Here is a 19,305-nt window from a genome sequence, read left to right on the forward strand (position 1 = left end):
AAACAAAGAGTTGATAAATTAAGAAACCAATTGAAAAGGGAAAAAAAGGAAAATTTTAAACTGAAAGATAAAAGAATCATGAGAAAAAAACCCTCAAATTCTATATACTCTTTTCCCCTAGCACTGGAGTTTTGCAGTTTTATGTGCTCTGTAAACTTGGTATTTGCCTGATGTTCCAGGTGATCTTCTGGGGGAGGGGCCTGCTGTACTGATTCTCAAGTGTTTTTGCCTGGACATACTTGAACCACACCTTGCCAGGGGGCTACACTCAGTGTAAGCTGCTTTGGTTTCCTCTATGTGGTTTTCGTTCGTTCCCTAAAGCCTTTCTGCATTGCTTTAGAAGATGGAAATAAAAATGGCCATGATCTGTTCTTCAGTCCTGGAGCTGAAAGATCATGGCCCCCCTCTCTTCAGTAAACATCAGGGAAAAGCAGTCTTCACTTTTGTGTGCACCAAACTCTGCAAACTCCTGTGGTGCACACCCACACCTATCCTCCGAGGAGAGGGATGAGGGTCACTGTGGTCTGCCACTTGCAGGGCCCCTGGACTGAGAGAAGTCACCACCCCTCCTGGATTTCAGATGCAGGGCCCCCTCATGGAGAACAGTTGCCCATTGTGCTGCTGTTTGTGGTTTTGTGGCAAACTGGGCTGACAGCCCTTTCTCTGGCCCACTGACCATAGCCAGTTTCCCCACTCTGATGCTTGAGATCTCTGGTGGTTTAGGCACCTCTGTTCTTTCTCTGACTCAGGTAGATCCTGAGATCACACTGTCCCACCTAGGATTCTGCCCTACTTTACCACCTGAGCACTTTCCAGGCAGGGACATCTCTCACTAGAATAGACTTCTAAAAGTTCTGATTGTGTGTTCTAGGGCTATATCACTTTCTGGTAGTAGGTTTAAGAAGGCTCCCTCCCCCTACTTTTTATCTTCCAATATATCTCCTCTGATTCAATTCTCCACACCTCCTATCTTGCAAAAAGTGGTTGCTTTTCTATTTGTAGAATTCCAGCAATTCTTTTCCCATATCTTAGGTTGAGTTCATAGGTATTCAGAGTGATTTGATAGTTATCTAGCTAAATTCAAAGTACCTGATGAAACGAGGTTCCCTAATCTTCCACCATCTTGCCTCCTACCCTAGAACTATATTGTTAATTGAATAGTGGAGAAAGAAAAGGACTTGGTTACTTGAAATTTGAAACTTATTTTGCAGTTTTGTCCTTTACCATTTTTTGAAAAAAAGTCTGTATGTTTTTAAAATGAATGCAGTGAACAGACTACTAATTTGAGTTTGTTAATTATATTTCTAAATAGACTATATTTACTAATTTCTAGTATGCTTATCAATAAAAGTCTTGTATTTAAATCTTTCAGTGTGATGTCTATTTCTCCTTATGCTCTACTGCCTTCTACTTTGCAGTTGTTAAAACTATTATATTAGTTGCATATAAGAAAAAATATCATTGAACAAAGAAATATTTAAAAAAGTCTAATGAAATGATTTTTAACCTAAACATTCTTTTGTTTCATGTTAATAGGACAGATTTTAAGCAAGTTTTCGGCTGGTACATATATATTTTTTATCCTTTTATTTTTCATTTTTTTCCTGTCAAATTTGCTGCCAGTATATTTATAAACAGTATATAACTGGGTTTTTAAAAATCCAATCTGTAAACTTTTGACTGGCTAGTCCATTTGCATTTATTATAGTTATTAACATACTGCACTGAATTGTATCATTTTACATTGTAATTTCTATTCTTGTTTCTCAACTCTATTCTCTTTCTTTCTTTTAGAGGGAAATTTATAGCATTCAATGTATATATTGGAAAAAGAAAGAAAGAGCTAAAGTCAATAACCTAAACTTCCACTTTAGGTAGCTAGAAAAAGAAGCATTAAATCCAAAGTAAACAGAAGAAAACAAAAGTAGAGCAGAAATCAATAAAACTAGGAACAGTAAAGAAAATCAGCAAACCACAAGCTAGTTCTTTGAAAACACCAATAAAATTTATAAGGCTCTAGTCAGATCAAAATAAAAAGAAGACACAAATTACTTCTATCATAAATGAAAGAGGAGACATTGCTGCAGATCCCACTTAATGGATAATAAACATTAAAATAATAATAAATGAATTTATGAATAACCCTACACAAATTTGATAACTTAGAGGAAATGAACTAATTCCTTGAAAGATACAATCGGCAAAACTCACATGAGAAGAAATAGACAATCTGAATTAGTCTGTATCTATTAAAAGAAATTGAAACATAATAACCTTCCAAAAGAGAAAGCACCAGGCAATTTACTAGAGAATTTTAACAAATGCTTAAGAAACTGTACTGATTCTCTACAATTTCCAGAAAACAGAGTCAGAAGGAATGCTTCTTAATTCAGTCTTTGCAGCCAGCATTAGCCTAATACCAAAACCAGCTACAGACATTACAGGAAAACTACAAAGCAGTATCTCTCACAGACATAGATGTAAAAATACTAGCAAATAAAATAATAGCAAATAAAATCTAATATTGTCTAGAAAGAATTATGCATCAGAACCAAGTGGGATTCATCTCAGGTTTGCAAGGCTGGTTCAACATTTGAAAATAAATTAATGTCATCTATCACACAACAGGTTAATGAAGAAAAATCACTTGATCATATCAAGATATACAGAAAAACAAATGAGTAAACTGGGGGTAAAAAGAGAGAAATCTAGAAATAGACTCTTAATGACAGAGAACAAACAGATGGTTACCAGAGGGGTGGTTGGTGGGGGATGGGTCAAATAGGTGAAGAGGATTATAAGTACACTTACCTTGATGAGCACTAACATACAGCAGTGTTGAATCACTACACTGTACACCTGAAACTAAAATAACACTGTTAACTATACTGAATTAAAATTTTAAACAATTTTTAAAAAGAGTATCTACCAAAAACTTTCAGTTAACATCATACTTATTGGTGAGAAATTCAAATGTTTCTTACAAAGCAAGATGTCTCCTCTTACCACTGCTTTTCAAAATTGTACCAGGAGTCCTTGCTGATACGGTAATATATGAAAAGGAAATAAAATGTACACAGATTGGGAAGGAAGAAATAAAACTGTCTCTGCTCACAGATGACATGATCATCTATGTAGAAAAGTCAAAGATTAAAAAGCTCCTGGAATAAGCAATTATAGAACATACATATTAGTTTATTAATTAAAGATTAATATTAAAAAGTCAATACTTTCCTATATACCAGCAACAAACAAGTGAAATTCAAAATAAAAACATTACCAGCAGAGCACAGAGAATTTTTAAGATATTATATCGTTTTTTATTTTTAAATTTCTATATTTCTATATTTTTAAAATACTATATCTTTCTATAATGATGGATACATGTCATCAAGCATTTATCCAAACCTACAGAACATACAACACCAGGAGTGAAACCTCGGGTAAATATGGACTTTGGGTGAATGTAGTGTCTTAATTGTAACAAGTATACTGTTCTGGTAGGGGATGTTCATAATGGAGAAATCTATGCATGTGTGGGGGCAGGAGACATATAGATCTCTGTAGCTTCCTTTAAACTTTGCTGTGAATCTAAAACTCCTCTAACAAAATACATTCTTTAAATACTTGATAAAAATTGTTTCCATTAGCAACCCCTAAACATGAAATACTTAGTTATAAGTCTAACGAAATATGTATTAGATCTATATGAATAAAACTATAAAACTAATGAAAAACAAAGAAGAATTAAATTAATGGAGAAATATCCCATATTCTTAGACAGGAAGATTCAATATTGTCAAGTTGTCAGTTCTTCCCAAGTTGATAAACAGATTTGATACAATTCCAATCAAAATCCCAGCAAGTTATTTTGTGAATATTAACAAGCCAGTTTTAAAGTATACACATGGGAAGCTGAAAGATCTAGTACAACCAACTCAACATTGAAGAACACTGTTAAAGGACTACTTTGAGACTTTCTATAAACAACAATAATCAAGACAGCATATTACTGAAACAGACAACAGGTCAGTGGAACAGAACAGACCCACCTAAATGTGGTTAATTGATTTTTGACAAAAAAGCAAAGGTAACACGGTAGATAAAAGATGGTCTTTTCAAAATGGTGTTGGAACAACTAAACATCCACATGCAAAAATAATGAATCTGTCACAGAACTTATATTTTTCACATTTAACTCAAGCTGGGTTATAAACTCAAATGTACAACACAAAACTATAAAGCTCCTAGAAGAAGAAATCTAGATAACCTTGAATATGGAAACAACTTTTATAGAAATCAATGATAAGCTGGACTTCATTAAAAATTCTGTTCTGGGGCACACAGGTGGCTCAGAGGGTTAAACCTCTGCCTTTGGCTCAGGTCATGCATGGTCTCAGGGTCCTGGGATCGAGCCCAGCATCAGGCTCTCTGCTAACGGGGGGCCTGCTTCACCCGCCCCCCCCCCCGCCTGCCTCTCTTCCTACTTGTGATCTCTATCAAATAAAGTCTTTAAAAGAATTCTGTTCTGCAAAACACAATATAAAGAAAATGAAAAGCTAGACTGCAAAAAAGTATTTGTGAAAGACATGTGATACATAACTTACCTAAATTGTATAGCTTCTAAAACCTAAAAAAATGAACCACCCAATTTAAAAACGGGCAAAAGAACTTAAAAGACATCATAGCCATTTTTATTTTTTTAAAGATTCTATTTATTTATTTGAGAGAGAGTGAGAGAGATTACAAACCAGAGAGAGAAGCAGAGGAAGGAGAAGCAGACTCCCTGCAAGGCAAGGATCCTGATTTAGGGCTCAATCCCAGGACTCTGGGATCAGGACCTGAGCCAAAGGCAGATGCTCAACTGACTGAGCCACCCAACACCATACCAATTTTTAAATTAGGATGTCCATTTACTGTTGCATAAGAGTTATATATTCTGGACTCCGGACCCTTATCAGATAAATGATTTCCAAATATTTTCTCCCACTCCTGTGGGCTGTCCTTTGACTTTGATAGTGTCTTTTAATGTACAGAGACACTTCTACTGGGCTTAATTTTGATGATGTCCAATTTACCTATTTTTCTCTTTTGTTGCGCTTTTACATTTGTTATCTTAAGAAACCAATGCCCCATAAAATGTCATGATTTACTCTTATATTTCCTTTTAAAAGGTGTATAGTTCTAGTTATTAAAGTTTTTCAATCATTTTGAGCTAATTTTTATAAATGGTAGGGTCCAAATTCATTCTTTTGAAGGTGAATATCCAAATGTCCTAACACCATTTGTTGAAAGACAATTCTTTTTTCCCCATTGAATGGTCTTGACACAAATGTCAAATCAATTGTCCATAAATAGATTTATTTCTGGATTCTCCATTCTAGTCCATTAATCCATGTATTTTAGCACTTTTAGTAACAGGTTAATCATTTATTCCATCCATGAAACAAAGTTCCTTGAAGGCAGGGGAAACATCCTCATTCACTGTAGTATTTTTTACTCAGCACTTAGCAGACCCTCAAAACATGCTCATTAAACAAATGAAAGAAATCATTTACATCCGCAGTCCACAGGAAAGGTGAGCTTCTTTCTTCATACAGTACTTCACCATTGGATGTGGATTTGGGATTTTGGTGTTCCTTCTCCATTATTTGCAATGGAATTTTTTTTAAAGTTTCAGGTGTACAATTTACGGATTCAACACTTACTTACGACACTCAGTGCTCCTCACAAGTGCACTCCTTAATCCCCAACACTTATTTTTTTAACCCATTCCTCTATTCCCTCCCCTCCGGTAACCATCAGTTCTTTTCTCTACAGAGTTAAGTGTCTGTTTCTTGGTTTGCCTTTTTTCCTCTCTACGATCATTTGTTTCTCAAAATCCACATATGAGTGAAATCATATGGTATTTGTCTTTCTTTGGCTTATTTCACTGGCATAATACTTTCTAGCTCCATCCATGTCATTGTGAATAGTGGTATTTCATTCTTTCTTAGGGCTAATATTCCATTTTGTGTGTGTGTGTGTGTGTGTGTGTAAGCAGACATTTACGGAACATCTTATACAGCAGTATGGGCATCTAAAGTTGGCAACGGAGGAAAAGATAGGTCCTGAACTCAAACAGCAACAATTAAAAGCTCTAAGCACCTGTCAGAGAACACCAAGAAAATGCCCCTGAAGATGGTGCCAAAACCACTTTCAACCAGGATTGCTAGGAATATCCCCCGCACTCACAGTCTTCTTGAAGGGTAGTTAATCCCTCAGATTTGCTGCCAGAAGAACTTTTGGGGGGAAAAAAGACAGGAATTTGAATTTTACTAATATGGTTTGGAGGTTGATAGCTCTCAAAAGAAAGAGCAGCTTTTCTTCTAAAGTAAATTCCTGGGACCTATTGCTTTGGTTTATCTGACATATATACCTCACAAGTGTAACATTTCCTATAAAATTTTAAAAATGTAAGTTTTAGATTAACACAGGATTAAATTCAGATGGCACAAGATTTAGGCACCTAAATCTGTGGATCAAATTATAATTTTAGGGGCGCCTGGGTGGCTCAGTGGGTTAAGCCGCTGCCTTCGGCTCAGGTCATGATCTCAGAGTCCTGGGATCGAGTCCCGCATCGGGCTCTCTGCTCAGCGGAGAGCCTGCTTCCCTCTCTCTCTCTGCCTGCCTCTCCATCTACTTGTGATTTCTCTCTGTCAAATAAATAAATAAAATCTTTAAAAAAAAAAAAAAAAAATTATAATTTTAGTCCTTTCCTTCACTTCCTCAGCCAACCCTATTGTCATGCTGATTTTGCCCCCCCCACCTCCCGCCACGGATGAAAAGAGGTGGGGGGGAGGGGCAGAGAGAGAGAGAATCTTAAACAGGCTCCACACCCAGCGTGGGAACCTAAGGTAGGACTTGATCTCACAACCCTGAGATCATGACCTAAGCCAAAAATCAGGAGTGGGACACAACGGACTGAGCCACCCTGGTGCCCTTCTGTCATGCTCATTTTGAAGATACATGCATGTTCAAAGTTTGGGTATAAAATTTTTTTTAAATCTGCCAGTAGAAAATGTACTATAAACTTACATTGTGTGAGCTGTTTCTTATTCAAAGATCTGTTACCAAGAATAGATGAAAAGGAAGTAGAAGACAGTGCCATATATAAGAAAAAATCTTTGGAGTCAGTTAACAGTTTCTCCTGAATATGACCTGAATCTCTGAGCTTGTGTGTGTGTGCGTGCGCATGTGTGTGTGTGTGTTTGTGTGTGTAAAATGGAGGTAATCTCCTTCCTCAGAGTGGTTATAAGGAGTTCACAAGAGGATATATATGTCCATAAAGTAGGTACTCATTAAGGTTGCAACATTTCATAATGGGAAGAAAGAGATTAACCCCTTATTTAAAAACCCTTTCCTCTTAATATGTATTCTTTATTGTAGAGGGAAAGATTATCAACATATGACCAAAAGCACAACTCTGAAATGCCAGTTTTGTTTTTAAAGGACTCAAAACTTTAATGGTGTTCACATCATACAGTCAGGAAGTAGAACCACCCCTCGGAAAAGGAAAAAAAAAAAAGCAAAAATGCCAAGATCTTCTCCAGCCACAATTATTTTTACTATGAAACAGAAATTCCTTACAAATTAAGTAGTGTTTACAGTGGTGACACTATCATTGATGTGATCTGTTTAATATGACTGTAGTCAGAAGGGAAGTTGGGCCTGTTATTTTTCCAGAAATTGAAAAAAGTACCATCATTAAGAAAAGGAAGAAAAAGATTTGTATCCATCTTTTTGGGACATGTAAGGCGAGAGTGCAGTCTCACAGCTGGAGAATCTGTGGATGTTGCTGGAGGAATTGGAGATGCTCTCTAGCAAGCGGGTAATCCCGCGCCCCCGAACACTGCTGTTTTGGCCGGAAATTCTCACCCCAGATGGATAGTCACCTAAGGATATTGGAAATACAAGAAGAGAAATGTAGCAATTTTAAGGTTTTATTATACAGAGATCCCTTGACTGACTCTTATTCCACTGTAGACCCTTCATGAACAGGACAGAGATCCCTAGGAAAAGAAAACAGATACTCAGAGTAAAGGCAATAGCCACAGAAACCTTAATTGAAGTTCTTCACACACCAATTGAAAGTTCATGTCCCTAGGTGTTAAATTTTCCTGTCTGCCCAAAGACATCACCAAACTATAAAACTGTAACTGCTACTGGATGCCTGAGTGGCTCAGTTGGTTGAGCGACTGGCTTCAGCTCAGGCCATGATCCTGCAGTCCTGCGATCAAGTCCTGCCTCAGGCTCCCTGCTGAGTGGGGAGGCTGCTTCTCCCTTGGACCCTCCCCACCTCTCATTCTCTCAAATAAATAAAATCTTAAAAAAAAACAAAACAGAACTATAACTGCTACAAGAATAACATGCTTTATTTTAAATGCCTTGAACAAAAGTCTGGAGGCTAAGTTAAATTATGTTAAAGTGATACAAGAATGTACATATCCAAATTGTTTCAGGTGCTGAAAGTGCCAAATTAAGCTCTCTATTCAACAAGATCCTGTAACTTAAAGCTAATTTAGAGCATCTGTTTAAGTACCATAATGTACCCTACACTTGCTGAGGCTCATTCTTAGGAAACAGAAGATGCTTACCAGTGGGTGTGTTTGGTCTTTGTTCCTGATTAGAAGGGCTGAAATGAGAAAATCCTGGACTCTCAACCCTTAGCTTCTAGAAGTAACAAAGAAAAATACAAGGGGAGAAAGTTTTATTTCTTATAATTATTGGATCATCTACTTCAATTTCAAAGTATTTTTTACAAAATACCAATTAACACCCATTTTTCCAATGTGCAATCAACTTTTGAAGAGTACTGCTGTACAGGGAAGCAGAAGGCAGTGTCTGGAGGGGAATTACAGGATCAGGAGAGGGTTATTTTTAAAGATGAGACTGTAGCATGTTTCCTGATAAGGATTCAGAACGGAGAGAAACCCTGATGATGTAAGAAAGAGAAGTAAATTGTTGGAGCCATATCTTTGGGCAGGTAAGAGAGTAAGGTCTATAACATAAACTGAAGGACTGGTCTTAGCAGGAGCACAGACAATTCATGCATTAAAACAGGAGTCAAAGCAGAGTACATGGTAGATGCAGTGGTCGGCAAACGTAGCAGAGCTCTTCTGACTGCTTCTGTTTCCTCAGAGGAGAGGAGACAAGGGCATCAGGTGTGCCAAGCACAGACTGAAGCAACCCAGGAGACTGGGAGAAATGGACAGCGGACAGTGTTCCACTAACAGCTCACTTGAAGTGGGCAGTAAGATTTAACAAGACCAGTCAGTATAGACAGTTTCTTTTCAGCCTCATTTAGCTACATGAGCATAGGAATAGAGCAGGTAAAGAGACAGAGTTAATCAGGGTTAGTGTTTGTCAACCAACTATTGGTTGTATCAGTTTTGGGGGTTTCCTTTTCATTGTTTTATGAACCATTTTTAAATAATATTTTATTAATTACCTATGTTCCAAGGCAGAGTTCTTGGCATTTTCATATACAGTTGCATTTAATCCTACAACTACTAGCCCTTATTACTGTTCTTGTTTTACAGATAAGGAATCAGCACAGGAAGTTCAAGTAATTTGCATAAAGTCACCCAGCCTGTACAGAGCAGACCTGAAATCCAATTCGGGAATTCTGACTCTAGCTGCTATGCTGTTGTAGTAGACAGAAGTCTACTAGTAAATTACAAGCACGGAAGCTGGTAGGGAAATTAGCTTTTAATCAAACCCTGAATCAGGTCTCATACATTTTAGAGGTAAGTATTTTAAATGTTTATATTATCTACATTCAGATTTTAATTTCTGGAGTGAATTCTGGATATGATTTGTATAAAGACTAATTGCTAATGTTAACTTTCTTAAAACGTCATTAAATATAGTAGAAAATATACCAGGAAGGAAATAAGATTTATGCAACTGGGTCCCACTGGATTAAGAAGCGTGTGACATCCCAGGCAGGGGAGCCTGGGTGGCCTCCGTCAGTAGAGCAACCAGCCGACTCTTGATTTCAGCTCAGGTTAAGATCTCAGAATCCTGGGATGGACGCGGGCCCACCCTGGTCTGACTCTGGGCTCAGCCGGGTAGCTGCTCCCTCTCCCTCTGCACCTCCCACTGTGTGCTCTTTCTCTCAAAAAAATAAAATCTTTTAAAAAAAAGTGATATCCCATTAAAAAAAACCTTAGAAAATGTTTCAGAAAAGAGAGAGAAAGTCCTGATCTTTAGCTCCTGTTGAGCAGGAGCGCACTGAGCGGCACAGGTAAAGTGATCAGTAGCTCTGAAAAGTCAGTTCTTCACCTGGTAACGCCCGGCATCCAATACAACCATTTTGGGTGTCACACTGTTGCTGGCCTCATAATCCCGAAGCGGTACGTGAGTCTCTGTAAGCTGGATTCCAAAGAGAGTGGCTAGAGAATTACTGATGCAGTACCTTCAAAAGGAAATAAAAGCTCATTATCAGAACCTGATCTAATTCATTCGAAAATGATTCATATTTTAATAATTTCTAATATAAAGAAAATATATAAAATATATAAAGATATACATTTCTAAATTGGGGAAAAAAGAAACAGAGATTTGGAGAAGACATGGGGCTGGGTAGCATACATACCATTAACCGGCCATTACTGGAAAGCAATACTCTGAGTACCACATAGAATTTCAGATTCATTACAAGGGAATAGGATTAAAAGTAAAGATTACCAGAATTCTCAAATGTTTAAGGCAGGTAAAGGGCATAAACAGAAATTAGGCTACAACTTTAAAGCACTTATTTATCTCAGAACCAACTATAACCAGCCACGTGAAGAGACCACCAAAGCACCCAAAGATCTGAGGCTCTAGGTACTTTCACTACAAAGAAGAGAAAAATGTCTATATTTTTTGAGCACTTTAAAAAGGAAATGTTGTTGTTCATGATATTAGGGAATGTCATGTCCTACAAGGAAAATTTTCACTAAGTGCTTCTGAAGGTTCACCCAAATTACTCAGGTGGGAACTATACCAAGCAAGTATGACATGGACAGAATAAAAATAACATGAAGTTAGAAACAAAAAAACCCAAAAAAAACAAAAAAACAAAACAAAAAAAACCCCACAGAAAACCAACCCTTTGTCTTAGAAGGGAATTACGAAAATGGAGGTCAACAGTATTTAACCCTGTTTGTAAAGCCAACAGCAAGCAAAGTGGCAAAGCACTCAATGCAGAACAGAGCATTTCAACGAAATGCCTTTCTCCAACTTACGCAATTTTCTTGCAAACAGCTAAAGCACAGAAGAGAATATCGTTTTCTTCATGCCACTTGCACCTGTATGGAAAAAGGATTTGATATCCTCAATGGCAGTAGCACCGCTTAAAGATTTTTATATGCCAGGTTTCTAACTTCCCTAGTTAAAATCATTTAAGAAAAACTGACACTGTTGCTCAAAAATTAAGGTTTTTCATTTAACAAACAAAAAATGGATTTTTAGAAAAGATTTTTAAAAATGTTATCTCCTCTGATGCAAATTCATGATGCTATGCAAACCATACATAATTGGAACAGGTAAATTCTACCTGGAAATAAAATGAGCATCTTAACACACAGACACACATTAACAACTACGGTTAATGTAAAGTTGTCTGACAACTGTTTACTGGTGCACCCTATTTACCAGGTACTGTTCTTGGCACCGGGGATGCAGTATTGAATGATACATGGGTTCATGCCTGCGGAGCCTAGTTTTAAAAAAGGGGGGAGAAGGAGGAGGAAGAAGGAAGAAGGAAGGAGGAAAAGAAAGCGAGTGAAACACAAACTCTTGCCCACATAAAACCTACTTTCTAGTAAGGAAGACAGATAAAAAAAAGATGTAGGTATAATACACAGTAAATTAGATAAAGAAAAGTTCTGAGGAAGAAAAAAATGTTAAGGGGTGGAGGGGTGACATTTTAGATAAGGCAGCCAGGAGAGGGACCACTGAGAAGCTGATGTTTTGGGGGGGGGGCTCTCAGAAGGTTAATAATTGAGAGGAACAAACAAATAGCATATTTTTCAATGAAAATCAGTAAAAACCTGTATCTTTTCACTGAGTACAGTGTATTAAGACTCAGAAGAATAATACCCACGTAATTCAAAGCTTGCCTGAACTTAGCAAGAATCATTTAAAATTACAAACTTGTTAAACCTAAGTGTAAAAAATCAGTTATCTACACTTAAGTTATTTAAACGAATGGAAGACTACCTAAATATAAGATTAAGAATTTCTCCCACTGCTTTTCTAAAAAGTGATTCAGTAAATAGAATTCATAAAACTCTTACTCTAAAATGAAGGCTCAGGTTGAAATTAAGCCTATGTTCTTACATATACACACAGAATCAAGTAGTATTTAAAATTCCAATAAATTTGGTTCCTTTTCCAGAACTTAAACCCCAAGTTTAGTGCCTCATATACACATTTCCATTGCAGATCATATTTGAAATAGATGCAACTGAAAACCCAACAATGTATTCCAGAATTAAAAACAAACCCAAGAACAAAGCTATAGAAATCTGATCCCAGGGAAAAATGCTTCCAAACCTACAGTTGAACTGTTAAAAATGACATTGTTGTCATCTGTGTTTTTTTTTTTTTAATATTTTATTTATTTATTTGACAGAGAGAGAGAGATCACAAGTAGGCAGAGAGGCAGGCAGAGAGAGGAAGGGAAGCAGGCTCCCTGCTGAGCAGAGAGCCCAATGCGGGGCTCCATCCCAGGACTCTGGGATCATGACCTGAGCTGAAGGCAGAGGCTTTAAGCCACTGAGCCACCCAGGCGCCCCTGTTTTCATCTGTTTTTACTTAATTTTTTATTTAAATTCCAGTTAGTTAACTTAGAGTGTAACATTAGTTTGGGGTGTACAATTTAGTGATTACAAAGTTGCATACATCACCCTGCACTCATCACGAGTGCACACCTTAATCCCCATCACCTAGTTCACCCATCCCCCATCCCCCTGTCCCTGGTAACCATCAGTTTGTTCTCTATAGTTGAGAGTCTGTTTCTTGGTTTGCCTCTCTCTTTTCCCCCCTACAATCATTTGCTTCTTAAATTCCATATATGACGAAATCATATGATATTGGTCTTTCTCTGACATTTCTTCTTGATTCTCTTCCCAAAATCATCCCACCAATCCCCCTAAAAATAGGAGTGTATTTTCTAGTAAAGGAAGATTCATTCTAAAAATTTGTCAAAAATCAAAACTGCTTTGTACACTTTGTTAAGCTATTAATATTCACTTTGGAGCTTCAAATCTAGCTCTAGCTTTGACACATCTTCTTTTATGATATGTCAAATTTATGATGGGATTCTTTTATGAAATTCTACTCTAAAGTCATAAGGTCACAAGTGGGTCAGGTCTTTTGGGTAATTCTGGCCAACACTATATCTCATTCGCTCAAATGATGCTAAAGGCCTCGACACTCCTCTTTGCTTATCTGAAAAGGTCTCAATGGTCTCCTTTCCTCCTGTTTCAGGGTTAAGATTCCTCCTCCTTTTCAAGGACAGCCCAGCCTTTACCTTGCTCAGAGTCACTATCACCTGGCAGCTACACAGGCTCTCTACTCTAGCTAAATGGAGTCTCTAGTTTCTCTTCAAGGTTCTGTTCTTTCAGTCCTTGGAGTCACTGTTCAGGCCATTTCCTTCTCTTGGAAGGTCCTCCTTTCAACCTAAATCTCCATTCATAGAAATTCTATTCATCTTTCCAGGAGAACCATATACCCCATAAAGTATTTCATATATTTTCAGCCCTTACACTGAAGTGATTTCCCCTTGATGTATCATCTTTTGAAATGCTTTTAAGAGTTACCAGAAATTATCATAGACAACCCCAGCGTCTTCACTGCTCTCGCTAGACAGGGGACCCGGAGGGCTAGGACAACCCTGCCACTCGTTCCCATATTTCCCACAAAACCTAGTCTCAGGCCTTATGTACAAGAGCTGCCCCAATACTGGTTAAGAATAAACTCAATAAATTGGGTTAAGAAAAAACGATTCTAAAGGGACATCAAAATATAAAGTTGCATCCTTTAAAACTCTGATTCTGGTGCTTCTGATTTAAAAATGCATAAATTTATCTCCTCTTGCTCCCAAGACTCCACCAAATGACAGTCAAAGAAAAAAAGACAGTAGCAGTCCCCAACAAAGGGAAAAGAGAAAGAGGCCTCCATGGAAGGGAGTTTAACAAACGTGTGGGATACAGAAAGTAAGTGAAGGAATGGTAACCAAGGAGGCCAGACCAAGGAAGTCACAGCCTTCAGCCCTCACAGACCCAGCCACACAAGAGATCTGCCTACAGGAAGTCAAAAGAGGCTGTGAACCCAAGCGCATGTCCCTGGCCAGAGAGCAGAGGTAAGACAGGAAGCTGAACTACTTCTGAACAAAGAATAGTCAACTCCCTGATGCTGTACAAAGAAGTGAACTGTTCGTAGGAGAACCCGGCAGCGAGAATGGGTGCTGGTACCTTAAGGCAAAGTCCTCAATATCGTGACATTCAGGATTCTCACTTAACATCCAGCTCCCTCGTCTGCTTTCCCTATAGTAAAGCCCAACTAGTTGATTTTCCCCACAAAATACAGAGCACTTAAGTCAGCTTTGTAGCCCAACTTCTAAGCATGAGCATAAGCAAAGACAATCAGACATTTAAAGAAAGCACACCAGACAGAAACACCACAACTCACAAACCAGAAGAGTGAGACAATCCAGAGAACAAAAGCCAACAAACGTCCCTGTCCTACCAGGTACCCCAATGAGATCCGTGAAATTACTGCATCTATGATCCTAGTTTTCTTCCTCCCATCTTCAACCCAAATCCGCACTGATGATGGCTCTGACAATATGTCACATGCCGTAACTGCTGGCTGAGGGGCTCAGACCGCCAAAAGTCAGAGCCTACAGGGCTCTGTGCTGGGTCTCTTTTTGCCCTCTGCCAAGTGACCTCGTCGATATGTTGTAAGATCCATTGAAGGAGAAGCCTGGTCTCTCTTCATTGAATTTGCAGTGCTAAGAACAGTGCCTGGCACCTTGTGAAATGAATGCTGGCATTATCCAAACCTCTCCAGTGAGTTCTAGACCAGGACCACCAGCTGCCTGCTTGTTATTTCTAGATCTTACCTCACAAGGGCCTCAAAATACATTCTAAACTTGCTCCTTCCCCCACCCCGACTAACCTAAGCATGGTCTTTATTTCTTTTCAATCTCCCCTCCTAGGGCGCCTGGGTGGCTCAGTGGGTTGAGCCCCTGCCTTCGGCTCGGGTCATGATCTCAGGGTCCTGGGATCGAGTCCCGCATCGGGCTCTCTACTCAGCAGGGAGCCTGCTTCCCTTCCTCTCTCTCTCTGCCTGCCTCTCTGCCTACTTGTGATATCTCTCTCTCTCTCTCTCTCTCTGTGTCAAATAAATAAATAAATCTATAAAAAAAAAAAAAATCTCCCCTCCTATATGCAGTCCACCAGCAAGGTCCACTGGTTTTTACCCAGATGAAATCTACTTACTCCTCTCCATTTCTACTGTCACTCCCCTCCAAGCCATTTCTTGCCTAGACTAGAGAAATAGTCTAATAGTTATAGACTGTACTTCCTTTTTTGCCCTTTCTCAATATAGCCATTAAAAACTCGGGAGATCTTTTAGAAACTTAATCAAATTCTGTCAATTGCCTGCTTGATAAGATTCCTTCCTGTACCCCCTAAATACAGAGAACTGATAGTTGCTGAAGGGGAAGTGGGGGCAGCCGGGGGGACTAATTCCTTCCTGCAGCTAAGAAGGCTCAGGGCATTTATGGTCCCTGCTGATTTCTCCAACCTCATCTTGTGTAGTCTTCCCTCTGCTCATGCCCTTCCAGTCACACTGACTTAATTTCCAGTGAACACCAAGCTTTCACCTCCAGGCTTTTGCAATTCTCTACCCAGGATGCTATTCCATTTTCACATGGCTGCATCACTCTCTCGCTTCGGATCTGTTTTAATTTTACATTCTCAAAAAAAAAGTTTTCTGGACTACTCTAGAAAGTAGTCTTTCCACACACTCTTCTCTGCTAAAGGAGGAGTAATATCCTATTGATTTCCTTCTTAGCACTAATCACAAGCTAAAATCACCATTTTATCATTTACTCCAAGTTTTACTTTACCACTAAAATGTAATTAGCTTCAGGGCACCCGGGTGGCTCACCTGGTTAAAGGACTTTCTTCAACTCCGGTCACGACCAGGAGTCATGGAATCCCAGGATCTAGTCCTGCATCAGGCTCCCTGCTCAGTGGGGAGTCTACTTTTCCCTCTGATCTTACCCCCTTTTGGTGCACTTTCTCTTTCCCTCTCTCAAATAAATAAAATCTTAAAATTAAAAACAAAATGTTAGCTTCATGAAGGCAGAGACCTTCAGCACAGTGCCTGGGACAGAGGAGATACTCAATAAATACTGGCAGATTAAAAGCTGCCTTGGGGCACCTGGGTGGCTCAGTGGGTTAAAACCTCTGCCTTTGGCTTAGGTCATGATCCCAGGACACTGGGATCAAGCCCTGCATCAGGCTCTCTGCTCAGCAGGGAGCCTGCTTCCCCCTCCCTCTCTGCCTGCCTCTCTGCCTACTTGGGATCTCTGTCTGTCAAATAAAAAAAAATAATAAAAATCTTAAAAAAAATAAAAGCTGCCTTATTTCATCCATAGGTCATACACAATTATGACAAGAAGCAACAAGGAGATGGCAGATCTATGAAATCTAAAATACCAGGATAGTCATCAATAGCCTGTTTAAGATTCTGATTCTCACTTTGTCTAACTATTCTCAATTTCACCAATACCTATCCTTTTCACCTATTTCTCCTAAAGCTACAAACAAAAATTTATTACAAACTTTAATGTACAAGCAGAACTTTAAGACAAGTGTTTGCTTATATTAACCGATTCCAACAACAGTTCCTATTGGCTACTAAACCAATCTCTCTTCTAAAACACTATACATTGGAATCTTACACTAGGAAGCTCAGAAAAAGGCAGATCTATTCTGTTTGAAACAATTTTACTACCAAGGTGCTTACAGTGCTATGTAATTGTTTCCTCATGAACAAACCCCACAGCACAGCCCTTAATGTCTTACACCAAAGCTACTCTTGTCACAGCCTGTACTTACTCAACTGAGCTCAACAATATTTCTTCAATTTCAAAACTTCTTTTTCGCATTTTAACTTAAATTGGAATGCATCTTACAATTGAAGGTATTTTACAATTGCTATTGGTTAGTCTAGAATTAGTTGGATCACCTGAACATGAATAAATTTGGTTGTTCTTGATGATAAAAAACTATAACTCAGTTTAGTCAATAAACCATTGGAAGATTATTTGAGAAAGTATTGATTTGTCTCTGAACACTTTCCGCTGACATTATCTGACAAGATCACGAAAGAATCAAAACTCATAGAAAAGGTGTTTGTCAGTGGCAGAAAAAGTATTTTAATAGACCAGCATATAAATACATATAACATTATGTAAGTTTCATTTTAATTCATAAAATTCACTTTCTTTGTAGAATACTGACTCAGTCTATTCCGTTTCTTTTTTCTCCTAATAATCATACATTTTATCCATCCCCTAAAATTGTTTTTCATTTTTTTAATTGAAGCATAGTTGGCACACAATGTTAAATGTTTCAGGTGTACAACAAAGTGATTCCACAAGTCTACACATTACACTATGTTGACAAGAGTAACTACCATCTGTCATCACAAAACACTATTAACCTACCATTGACTATATTCCCTAGGCTATATATTTTTTTCTTTTTCAAGATTTTATTTATTTATTTGACACCCAGGGAGGTGGGGGGAAACACATGCATATACAAGCTGGGAGAAAAGCAGCAGCGGATTCCCCACTGAGCAGGGAGCCCGATATGGGGCTAGATCCCAGGACACTGAGGTCACAACCTAAGCCAAAGGCAGACGCTTAATCAACTTAGTCGTCCAGGTTCTCTTATACTTATCATCCCCCAAACTTAGCCATTCTGTAACCGGAAACCTGTACCTCCTACTCCTCTTCACCCATTTTGCCCAATTCCCCACCCTCTTCTCTGGCAACCATCAGTTTGTTCTCTGTATTTATGAGCCTATTCCTGCTTTTGTTCTGTTTTTTAGATTTCACATGTTAAGTGGAATGCTATGGTGTTTGTCTTTCTCTGACCTCGTTCACAACACCCTGTAGATCCATCCATGTTTTGCAATCGGCAAGATCTCTATCTTTTTTATGGCCAAGCAACATTCGTGTGTGTGTGTGTGTGTTTACAACACAAACATATGACATCTTTTTTTATCCATTCATCTATATATGGACATTTGGGTTGTTTCCGTATCTTGGCTATTGTAAATAATGCAGTAAACACAGGGGTGTATATGTATCTCTTTTCCAATTAGGTGTTTTCATTTTCCTTGGCTAAATACCCAATAACGGAATTACTGGATCATTCGGTATTTCTATTTTTAATTTTTTGAGAAACTTCAAACTGTTTTCCACAGAGGCTGCGCCAATTTACATTCCCACCAAAGATAAAAACCTCCTGATTTCTGAAGGAGTAACTTCTTAACTTCACACCTGAGACTTTATATGGCTTTTAGGGGGAGTGGAGTCCACAAAACACTGTGGGGGAGGGGAGACGGAAGGGAAATGCAGAGTCTATGGTTAAATTATAATCATTCCAAAATGAGAAGATCTGTAAATATTCAGGAACTTGATAGTTCAGAGCAGAGAGACTTAAAATGGCCTGTAAATCTCTAGGAGGCCATGTGGAGGGGAGGGAGGGAGAAGAGTCATTTAGAAACTCTTTGGAGGGGAAAAAAGGAAAAGGAAAAGGGGAAAAATTTAGCATTTTTCAGGGCAAAAGAAAACAAAGAATAATGGGAAGCCCCACAATCACACCCCTGCCACCCTGAAAGTATTCAGAGAAACCAGTTTGCTGCACTGACAGAAGAGGGAGCACTTGAACTATGAATCTCACACGTCCCCAAATCACCAGCCCTGTCCAAGAAATACAAAGGAACAGCATACCTTCATCTACAGGAAGCTACCACAGGAAGAAAACTGAAAATAAAGCTCAAACTCTCTAACTGGGAACTCCTCTCTTTACCTTCGTCCCTTCGCCTGCCAAAAAATCATGAAGGGAAAACGGTGTGTTGAATTAAAAATCCTCAAACAAGAATTTTAAGAAATGAAAACATGCCTTGAATGAGAAATTCCAAAACTAAAATCAGCAATAAAAAGAAATGAGTTGATAAAACTCT

General features: G+C 38.4%; 1 protein-coding gene and 1 long non-coding RNA gene across 6 annotated transcripts in view; one reads left to right on the plus strand and one right to left on the minus strand.

Moving 5' to 3' along the window:
* LOC131814588 (uncharacterized) overlaps positions 1–19,305 on the plus strand; it is a 40,740-nt gene that overhangs the window by 12,391 nt on the left and 9,044 nt on the right. For 2 of the 5 annotated variants that reach the window (XR_009347354.1, XR_009347355.1), the window contains exons 4-6: positions 6,773–6,896; positions 9,582–9,788; positions 14,139–15,246. This is a non-coding gene — a long non-coding RNA (uncharacterized LOC131814588). Of the gene's footprint in view, positions 1–6,772; positions 6,897–9,581; positions 10,174–14,138; positions 15,247–19,305 lie in introns of those variants that run through there. The other 3 variants (XR_009347357.1, XR_009347358.1, XR_009347356.1) reach the window with 3 other exon arrangements.
* Positions 7,585–19,305, minus strand: part of MAEL (maelstrom spermatogenic transposon silencer) — a 33,181-nt gene continuing 21,460 nt past the window's right edge. Inside the window, exons 9-12 of the mRNA XM_059145625.1 lie at positions 11,274–11,336; positions 10,327–10,459; positions 8,637–8,712; positions 7,585–7,934 (exon numbers count right to left, since the gene is read on the minus strand). Of these exons, the coding sequence (XP_059001608.1) occupies positions 7,747–7,934; positions 8,637–8,712; positions 10,327–10,459; positions 11,274–11,336 (460 nt within the window). The 3' untranslated portion in view covers positions 7,585–7,746. The remainder of the gene's footprint in view (positions 7,935–8,636; positions 8,713–10,326; positions 10,460–11,273; positions 11,337–19,305) is intronic.

The sequence above is a fragment of the Mustela lutreola genome, chromosome 14 (assembly GCF_030435805.1).
Source record: "Mustela lutreola isolate mMusLut2 chromosome 14, mMusLut2.pri, whole genome shotgun sequence".
NCBI lineage: Eukaryota > Metazoa > Chordata > Mammalia > Carnivora > Mustelidae > Mustela > Mustela lutreola.